This window comes from Phocoena phocoena, chromosome X (assembly GCF_963924675.1).
Source record: "Phocoena phocoena chromosome X, mPhoPho1.1, whole genome shotgun sequence".
NCBI classification, from domain to species: domain Eukaryota; kingdom Metazoa; phylum Chordata; class Mammalia; order Artiodactyla; family Phocoenidae; genus Phocoena; species Phocoena phocoena.
Window position 1 is genome coordinate 26,906,272 of NC_089240.1, and position 10,582 is coordinate 26,916,853.

The following is a 10,582-nucleotide window of genomic DNA, read 5'->3' on the forward strand; positions in this document are numbered from 1 at the left end:
CATGAGGTGTTATACATGAGAGCACTTTGCAGAGGCTGAATACGTTGTACCTGCTTATAGCATCTCAGATTATTCATGAATTTTACATGCCTAAAAACACCATTTTAAACCTTTGCTTCCCCAGACTCACAGATAGAGAGAACAAACTAGAGATTGGTTACCAGTGGGGAGAGGGAAGTGGGAAGGGGCAATATAGGGGTAGGCAAAAAGAAAGGGGTTGTTATGGGATTATATGAAATCAAGTGTGTGAAACTCTTGAAAATTGTAAAGCACTATAGAATTTAAAGAATATTTCATCCAATGAAAAGCAACAACAACAACAACAAAACAGCTGCTTTTCTGATCATTTATACTTCCTTTACAAGGTATTTTAAAACTTGGGTAATCTATGGTTGTCAGCAGTTGCGACACACGTAATAATAATGAATTAGGAAGTTTAAGGTTGCTTTAAAAGTGGACCAAATGTGGATGCTGTGTTAGAAGAGAGACAGTGGGAAAAGACAGGAAATGGGAAACATATTAAGTCTTATAATGGTACTTTGTAATTCTGTGAAGCAGAAATTCATTTAAGCTTGAGCGTTTATGACGCTCGAAGAAGCATGGAGGAGAAATTTACATTAGTTATGTCGGGCCGCTTCTGTATATACTTAAATAACAACCACAGCAGCAGCAATAAAGCCGTAATGACATAAAGAAATTCTCTAAATTAACATTTTGTTTTAATGGGACAACTAATAAGAATACCTTACATCCATCTTTATTCTAACATCTCGGGCCTGTTTGTTAGCGAACTTCCTTGTATCCGTTTTTGTTCTCCACACACTATGAATAATTCTTTCGGTTGTTCGTACCATCTCCCTTCACAGGATATATTTAGTGAATTATCATGGTCCACTGATAAGCATCATTTTGCAAGACTAAACAAATTAAGTCCGTTCAGTCTCTCTGTGTAAATGACATTTTCAAAGACAAGTTGAAATCAATCAATCCAGTCAGGATAAGACACAAAAATGTCGTGACAACAGGGTGTAACGTCAAACCGAGCAAGTTTGTACATTTTTATTATTATTATCTTCCCCAAATGGACAGGAAAATAGAAAAAAATACAAAAACCTTAATTTTTTTTTTTTTTAGGTACAGATAACAACTTTATTTGTCCACACCAGGATTAAGTTACTGAACAGAGAGACACAGAGGGTGGCGGGAGGTTGCCGTACACAGCACCGTTTACGTCGAGGGCATCAGGAGGCAGAGCATCGCTCCTGCCAGGGTACCATGGCCTTCATCCTCCTCCACCCTGCTGAAGTGCCCCTTGTGGTCAGCAGGCCCTGCCCCGCGCTCACCAGTACTCTCATGCTACCGGGCTTCTTCCCCCTGCTGTCCCAGTACAGAGCCCGCCAGGTCTGGAAACGCCTGTCTTTACATTCATCTGTCCACTGGGCCCTCACACAGTTCCCGCGAGGTAGCTGGGATAGCCTCCCACTGGATAGGTGAGGCGCCTGCGGTACAGAATGCTCAAGTGACCTGCCTGCAGACCGACAGGGGGTCACGCCTGGGCCTAGAGCTCAGACAGGATTTCTGGGCCTGTTTCTCTACAGCCTCCCCTTATTACGACTTCCCTCCTCTTCACAAGATTTGGCCTGTTTTTTGTGTTTACTTCTTAAAGATTTTTCCCTTGAGTTTTATTCCCAACCTTGAAGTTGCTCTACCCATTAGATCTACGCACTGCTACCTGCAAAATTCACGTTGACTTCTACTCTGCAGCACTTCTCTTATCTCAAGTAAATCCCTGCCTGTGTACTTTGCTACCATTAATAGATTAATATAGTACAGGTCTAACTCTTTCAAGTACTTCCCAGTTTTTCCAGAAAGTCTACCTATCTACGGTAGTGTTATCCAGTTGTAACTGACACGGACCCCTCAATGTAAGGGCCTGAAACAACTGAGAAAAAACATTGTATATCTCCATTTCCGTGCCTTTAACATATGCTTCTTTAAAGCAAGGAATCTGTGTCTGGGTGTGGCGCTTATAGAAGTTCACGAGTACATTCATAAATATTAATGCCATAGAATGCTTCCTTCAAACACAATTGTTACCAGGACTTCACATCCATTAATACGCTGCTGTGACTAAAAATATCGCAATCAGAATTTCACTTTGCCTTTTGCTATGCTATTCATCTAATTTTTTAGAACTGGAAGGTACGAGTACAAACCTCTCATTTTAGAGATAAACTGAGGCACGAAAAGGGCAAGTGATCTGCTCAGTGTAACCAAGTGTGGCAGCATTAGAATCTGGGGGTTCTGACTAGATTCCAGTGTGTTCTACCTCACGCCGCTTCCTACGTAATCGCCCATTCCCCAGAGAGGCCTGCCATCTATTCCTGCTTCCACTGTGTTCCCGCTGTGGTTTGGACCGTTTCTCCATCTATTGGTATTTCCAGCATTTAGGTAAGCAACCAAGCCGGCAAAATAGAGAATAAAACCTCTCCCAACACGCCTGCACTTTTTTTTCAGCCTCTTGATTAAAGGAAAGCTTTTTAAATTCCAGGTCTCCTTTTTGTACTTTCTGAAAGTACTAAATAACCGCTAAGAGCTTGAAGTTAGGTTAACGATGGCCGGTAATGGCTTCCCTTCTAGAGTAAATTGGAAGCATGACTCAACACCATCATATCTCCTCTAGGAAGTGTGTGTGTTTTGGAGGGAAAAGGGAATGGATCTGTGGAGGGTTGGTGCTTAAAAAGAGTTACCTATTGCAGGTAACTTATCCTTATCCACACCACCCAACTGTTCCCAAAGCTGTTCTATTCCATCATGTGCCATTAATGAGGTGAACTTCTGTCGCTATCTTGTGAGAAAGAGTGACTTTGGAAAGTTCCCTAGAAGAAAAGTTTTCTAGGGCTGGCCTTCTGTAACATACCAGACAGAAAAAAGGCTAACAGAGAAGAACAAAATTAGCTAAAAGCATTTGGGAAACCGATATAATCGGAATTGGTTCCACAATGTCCAAATGGCAAACCAAAGCTAAAGATATATAATTATGCATAATCAAGGAACCTAAAAAATATGGAATGCAAATAATTTACTTACATGTAATATTTCATACGACAGCCAGTTTCTCATTATATCAAAGATTATAAATATGAACTAAAACGCACGGTTGTGGCTCCCTGTCAGTTCTGAAATATATCCATAGTGATAAGAGACGAAGGACTAGTAAAATGGAGGGAAAGATGGTTTGACTATTGAGTGTTTGCTAGTGGGTATGTCACAGACAAAGCAGCGAAAATATAAGCGATAAAGGTACCAATGCGTGTTGTGTCTATATTAGCCTAATGAGCTATAGAGAGATTTAAAGAAATGAAGATTGTAAACTCCAGGAAGCAGTCAAGTTAAACTAGTAGATTCAAGCAATGAGGTCTCGGTATACAACCCTAATTCCGTATGTATCTTGTCAGCTACCGTGCCTCACCCTAGTCTGACCTCGGCCAAGGTCATATGGTTTAATAACTTACATGTGTCTAGTGCTTTTAAACTTTTAAACCCTTTCACATCTATTTAAGGCATCTGATCCTCACAGCAACCCTGCGAGGTAGGCAGGTTGCTCCCTTTTAACAGCCGAGGAAACTGGTGTTGAGAGGTAAACTAAACTGTCGCACATCCGTGATGAAACCGGGGCTAACTAGCTCTCTGGACTTGGCCGCTTCCGTTGTCTACTAGGCTACCTCTCACGTTTCTGAAAGGTCTTTCAACTAGTGGAGACGCTTGGGAGAAGCAAGTATATTCCTACCCTTCTGCACATTAATGGTCCATCCACTCTTTTTCTGAGGACACGGAAAAGGAGCCAGGGTACCATCAGGCAGCTGTTGGACCGGGCCTCTGCCAGAGAAGGAAATACACCCTTGCGTGATCAGCCCCTAACTTCTGGTGTTTGAAATTAACCTCTGAAGCAACTTTTCAAGCGCTAGCTGAAAAGCACCGGTTGCCTCTTCCACCGCGCGCGACCACGGCATCCCTGCGCGGCTCATTGGCACGGTCCTGCTGGGCACTGGCCTCCTCGCCAATGGCAATCAGCCGGTCCAATTTTTCTTCCTCCCGCTTTGAAAGTTCTCCTGCCACTCTCCTGTTTTCTGCCGACTGGGCTGCGATAATCCTGGCCACTGACCGCCTACTTCGCCTTGCCCACCTGGGAGGGGCCTCACTGGTCAAAGGCCCATCCCCACCAGAAACAAAAGGAACTCTGGAGGAGGAGCCCGGAGGCCGCTGTGCTGAGGCCACCCCGGGAGTGTTTCGGCTGGAGCTGGTGCAGGGGCTGGGCTCACCACACACTCCCAGTCTGGTCATGGAGCTGCTCTGACAGGGAGCGGCTGCACCTCTGAAAAGGCGGTGGGAGCTGCTGTAGCTGGGAGTCCCTCGAGAGCATCCCGCACCTGAGGATTCGTGCCGGGAGTCCTCAAGGTCGCTGGTTTCTCTCATCTGGTCACTGATCCTCAGTTGACAATCCTCATCTGATTCCTTAACTGTCTTCAAGATAGGCTGGCGATCTGCTGCCTGAGTCCTCTTTGCTCCCAGAATGCTGGTTCCCTCTTCCCCTGGGGTGTCAGGGGCCGCCGAGTTCTGATCACAGTGCTGGGCCCAAGCAGCCTCCTCCGTTAAGTTATGCGCGTCAGTCACTATCTCATTTTGGAGAAAGTGATCCATCGTATCATAAAAGGGACAGTGTGGTGGATCACCCATACTTGCGGCGTGGGCCACATAGGCCATTAAATATAATGCCTTCAGGACTTTGAACTTGGAGCGGCACTGACGCTCGGTGCGGCGGAAGCCTTCCTGCTGCATCCGCTTAGACGCAGTCTGGTAGACGTCCGCATTGTGATGCACGGTCTGGAGGCGCTGAATGTACTGTGCCTCACCTGGTATGGGGAAAAGCGTCCGTGTCTCCTGTCTGGACCACCGGATGCCCACACTGCTATTGGAAGTGGCCGTAGTGGACTGCGAAGGAAGGCCAGCTGGAGGAGGCTCCTGGGCAGCAAGGTGCCGATCTGAAGGTGTGGGGAGGCTCTGTGTGCTCCGGTCTATCTCAGGAGCCAGCCGATTCTTCCCTCTCAGGGCTAATTGCCGAGAAGCCAGGTCCAAGGACCGCATTTCTGGCTTCTGCCAAGGATCTGCTTTACTTTCGTTACAGACGGATGCGCGGGTGAACCCCGATGGCCGCCGTGAAGCGGCAGAGACGGCGGCAGCAGTAACAAGTGGTCTGCCCTCCGCAACAGCGCCGGGCCGCAGAACCCAGGACCTTAGTTTTTGAGACTGGTTTGGGAAACTGCAATTACATTAGCAACCTCCAAGTGTTATCAACACTGAGCAATTCCTGTCATCTCAACTCAGCAGCCGACTCAGAAAATCACACCTTCCAGCCCACGGAAGACACTTAGTAATGCACGTGTGATTGGGTAAAAAATTGTCATTACCGCAAGCTTTATTTTTATTTGCTTCTGTATTTCTCTAAAGGAAAAAATACTCGTGGCTATCTCCCTGGTTCTTCAAGAGGGCCTTGGCCAGGTCCCCTTTGAAGGAATATATAGCATGACTTTTTTCAATCCCAGTTGCCCAAGTGCTGCCATATTCCTGACAGGGGAGAGTTGTGCCCGCAGAACCCCTGGAAGCTCTTCTCTCCCTGACACAGCACTGGAGGTGCGGGAAGATTCCAATCACCTGTTAAACAGGTCTCTGCCTCCCCTTAGGCCCACTTTTCTCCTGGGTGCTGTTTCCAAACCATATTCGTAAAATATGAATCTTATAATGCTCCTCCTCTGTTCCAGAACTTTCCATGGCTTCTTACTGCTGGTTGTTTAGAGTCTAAACTTCCCAGCATCCATCCGGAGGATAAATTCATTCAGAAATCCAGCACCATCCTCTTGGTAATGCTTACTTTCCTCTTTTCCACATCTTGAACCCTCTGCTCTTGCCTTGCTTGGTAATAGCGTCTTACAGTTTGTTGGTTTTCTGTTCCCTCGCTGAACTGCCTTTTCTTTTCCCCTCTACCGATCAAATCCCTGCCTTTCCTCCAGTCCCCACCCACCCTCCACGCCATCCATGAGGCCCCTCTTTCTTTATCTTCCTATCATTCAGATGGAGGCCTTTTCTACAAAAGGCCAGGATAGACAAACACAAAAGGGGATTAGGTGTGGGAAAGTTTACCCTTCCCTTTTAATTCCACGTAGTCTGAATTGCCGCATTTCATTCCATTTCCAGCTCCACCTAGATGTTCCACAGCGTCTTGAACTTGAGAAGAGTCACTACTTTTTCCCAAAGTCCCCATTTATCTTCTTGTGTTCTCTCTCTCTGACAATGATGTCACTGTCTACCCAGATGCCCAAAGCTAGAAATCCAAACATTACCCTTCGGAATTCTTTCCTTTGCTGCCCATCTGGTCACCAAGAACTCTAATTTCTGGTCATCAGTATCTCTCAGCATCACTCCCGTCTTCTTCACTGCTCTGTCTTAGCAGAGCCTTCATCATGTCTCTCCAGACTTTTTTCCAGCAGTCCCCTAATAGATCTCAGGCCTCTAGCCTCATCCATACTCAGATGCTTTATTCATCTTCCACATTTGTCTATGTTCCAAAGCGAAAATCTGATCACTCAAAAAAATTCAGCAGTGGCATTACATTGTTTTTCACATCCAGTTAAAACTTTGTAGTTGAACTGCCAGGTTCTCTCTGATCTGTCCTGTTTCTTTTCCAGCATCTTTTCCCTTTCCTTACTCTGCCCTATCCTCCTCCACTTTGACTATGAACATGGAAAGGTCCATTGTCGCCCACACCACTCTCTACCTGCAATGTTTATTCTCCTTAACATCTCCTGTTGAGTCTTCAAAATTCTTTTTCAGGTATCACACCTGAGGAAGCTTCCAGGACACCCACAACTCCCAAGTCAAGATAAAACTCCATTTCTCTGTGTGTACTTCATTCTATCACAGCACTTACCTATCACTCTTAATGTTGGTCTCTCCAACTAAAGTATGTTCATCTTGAGGCTAGAACACCTGGCATCTAACACAGTCCTCAGAAATAATTATTGAATGAGCGAATAGCACGTAGTCCTAATTTCCCCTTATGGCTTTTTAAGAATTATTCATTGGTTTACATACCTGAGTATATCTTTCTAAGATTGTAAGGAGCTCAACAATCAAGGATTCTGTGTGTCTGAAACTGCACTAGAATAATCCATACCCGTGACGGAGTGTGACAGATACACTGGAGACCGTGACTGAGAGTAAGAGGTCAAATATGTGGACTGATCAAGAGGATGCATTTCCGCCTTTATTCCTCCTTTCTGCTCAGCCTTTAATGGATACATCTTTGGCTTATTGAGCGGAAGTGTAATCATTTCTCAGGACATCACTTTCAGGTCTAGCCAAGGGCACCCATCAACAGAGCCCATCATCAGCTGTGGTTGACCAGGGCTCTAATTTGGCTGTTATCATTGAACTCTTTTGTAAGAAAGGTTAACTAAGCAGTGACCTTGTCTGTTTCACAAGCTATAGAGAGCTCTCTCTCTAAACTTCTCCCATAAGTTTCAAAACCTTTCATTTTAATGTCCGGGAGCTGTTGATGACGTATAAATAACCACTGAGGAAGTGGTGTGATAGAGACATAATAGATCAACAATCCAATGACCAGAATTCTGCTCTTGATGAAACTAGAAAAATCTATTGGCTCAGTGGTTTCACTTTCTTAAATTCATACAGAATTTAGAATGAAAAAGAAAATAGATGTAATTCGGTAAGAGGAGTAAATACAAGAACCAAAAGGCATAAGAAAAGCTCATCATGTTGTCAGACTTAGTCTGGTTTCATGTATTCTTTTGGACATCTGATGGGCCTAGGGCCCGATTTTATGATAATTCAAAACATGGCACTTCCCATGCATTTGCCATACTCCTGCTATATTATATTGTATCATATGGCTCCTCTATCCCAGCCAAATTGCTCCACAACTTGTTTCTGAAAAGATCTCACATTCTGGCTCCTGTCTCAATTCCCCCACCCCTCATTTCACCCTTCTTTCTAAGTCATGCCCTTTCTTCAAGCCTAACTAAACCAATAAAGAATGCATAATTCCTGAAAGGCAAAATGGGTACTGACTTGGGAGGACTTTATTCTGTAGGCAGAAAAAAAATCCCAAGGTGGTGGGTGGGGTTATGTTCAATGTGATCAGAGTATCATTTTAGAAATAGCCCCTCCTCCAAGAGATTACTATGCCAAAATAGATAATTGCAATGCTCTGGTCCATTTAAGAGGATTAAATATAATTGGTGACTGTTACCTATTGAGTGAGTTAAGACCAACCTTATCTAAGGTATAAAAAGCAAAGCAATAGTAATTCTGTTTTTAAATTCCTAGTATTTTCAAAGTGCTTAATATGTATTATTCCATCATAATGTAGCAATGTTACACCAAGAAGGGTAAATGGTGGGCTCTAGACCCAAACATCAATAGCACTGTTATAGCCAGCAAGGAGCGCTCCTGCTTCGAATCATAAACACCATCAGACCATCCATTCATTCAAAACTGTGTTTTAATCTCCTACTCTGTTCTAGGCAGTGTTCTAGGCATTTGGGATAAAACAGTGGACAACACAGACAAAAATCCCTGTCCTCGTGAGGTTTATATTCTAGAAGGAGAAGACAGACAGTGAACAAAATAAATAAGTGAGGTAAGAAAGTGATAGATGTCACAGAGGGATATTAAGCAGGAAGGAGGCACAGGGAGTGGGGAGAGGGAGCTCGTCAAGGAAGGTTCACTAAAAAAGTGATATTCGGGCATAGAGTCGTACAAGGTGGGGCAACAAGTCATGAAGGAGGAATAAGGTTTAATGGTAGACTGTTCACAAAAATGGCCACAGAATTCCTATCCTTATAGCCACGTCTTTGGGTAGCCCCTTCCACACTTGGTTCTAGGCTTAGCCACGTGACCTACTTTGAAAAGTGGGACAATATCAAGTGTGACCTGGCTTTTTGATCTCAGAAACTCTTGTGACCACCATATGTAAACGAGCCTGAGCTACCCTGAGAGATGATGAGAAACGCGTGGCTAAGCAATCCCCACTGACCCATCAATATCAAGCCACTGCTCTTGTAGTATGAAAGCGGTCATAGATAATACGTAAACACGCGGGTATGGTCGCATGCCAATAAAAGTTTATCTGCACAAAGAGGTGGCAGGTCACATTTGGCCAGCAGCCTGTAGCTTGCCAACTCCTATCCTAGACCGTACAGCCTCAGTCAAGCTGGTGTAGACAAGAACTGTCCAGTCAACTCAGAGAACCAGGAGAAATGATAATTGTTATTTTAAGCCTTTATGTTTTGGATTGATTTGTTACACACATGAGCTAACTGCTACAGTGTTCCAGACAGAAGAAACCAGATACAAACATCCTGACAAGGGAGTATGCTTGGGATACTCTAGGAATTAGAAATAGAGCAATGTTGCTGGAGCCAGACGGACAAGGGGTAGAGTCATAAGAAGTTAAGTGCAGAATCAGCAAGATAGAAGGGATGGGACAGGCAGACTGTAAGAGCTGTGAGGCCCATTGTGGCAGAGGAGCCACATGCTCTGTCACTTATGTTTTTAAAAGCTCAGTCTAGCTGCTATGTTGAAAATAGACCCTGGCGTACAAGGGCAGAAACAGGGAGATGAGTTAAGAGTCTGCTGAGGGCTTCCCTGGTGGCGCAGTGGTTGAGAGTCCGCCTGCCGATGCAGGGGACACGGGTTCGTGCCCCGGTCCGGGAGGATCCCACATGCCGCGGAGCGGCTGGGCCCGTGAGCCATGGCCGCTGAGCCTGCGCGTCCGGAGCCTGTGCTCCGCAACGGGAGAGGCCACAACAGTGAGAGGCCCGCGTACCGCAAAAAAAGAGTCTATCTCGTAACCCAGGTGGGAGGTTGGATTTGGGTGGTAGCAATGGAGGTTGTGAGAAAGGGTCTGAATTTGGGGATATTTTAGATAAGATGAACTCAGAATTTGGATGTGGGGTATATAAGAAAGAAGGTAATTAAAGATGACTTAATGGTTTTTGTCTTGAAAAATTGGAAATTGCCATTAATTTGAGTTGGAGGAGACTGTAGGTAGAAAAGGTTTTGGGGAAGACATGAGGAGTTCTATGTGGCACATTAAGTATAAGATGTCTGTTGGGCATTCGAGTAGGTATTTGTATACATGGGTCTGGAGTTCAGAGAAGAGGATTAGCCTGGAGGTACCAATTTGGAATCATCAGCACATTAGAGGGCATTTGAAGTCCACGAGATTGATGAGATTGCCTAGGGAGCGCATATACACAGCGCAGAGAAAAGCCTTAAGAAGTGAGCCTTGGGGCATTCCAACACCAAGCTGTCAGGGAGATGATGGAGAGGAATCGAGGAACAGTAAAGGGGCAGGAGACTGGGAAGGAGAGGCCAGAGAGATATAAAGAAAACCAAGAGAGTGCAATATCTTGAAGGTCAGCTCAAGAAAGTGTTCAAGTAAGACAAAAACTGAGAATTAACCCTTGGACTTATCAGTGTGGAGGAAGTTGGAGACTGTGAC

At 44.9% G+C, this 10,582-nt stretch overlaps 1 protein-coding gene across 1 annotated transcript; it reads right to left on the bottom strand.

The window, feature by feature from the left end:
- Positions 1 to 3,957: 3,957 nt before the first annotated feature.
- LOC136143075 (myb/SANT-like DNA-binding domain-containing protein 7) lies at positions 3,958 to 5,145 on the bottom strand. Its single transcript, XM_065901361.1, has 2 exons — positions 5,118 to 5,145; positions 3,958 to 4,691 (listed from the first exon to the last, which is right to left on the bottom strand). The coding sequence occupies exons 1-2, from the start codon at positions 5,143 to 5,145 to the stop codon at positions 3,958 to 3,960; spliced, it is 762 nt and encodes a 253-aa protein (XP_065757433.1).
- Positions 5,146 to 10,582: the final 5,437 nt, after the last annotated feature.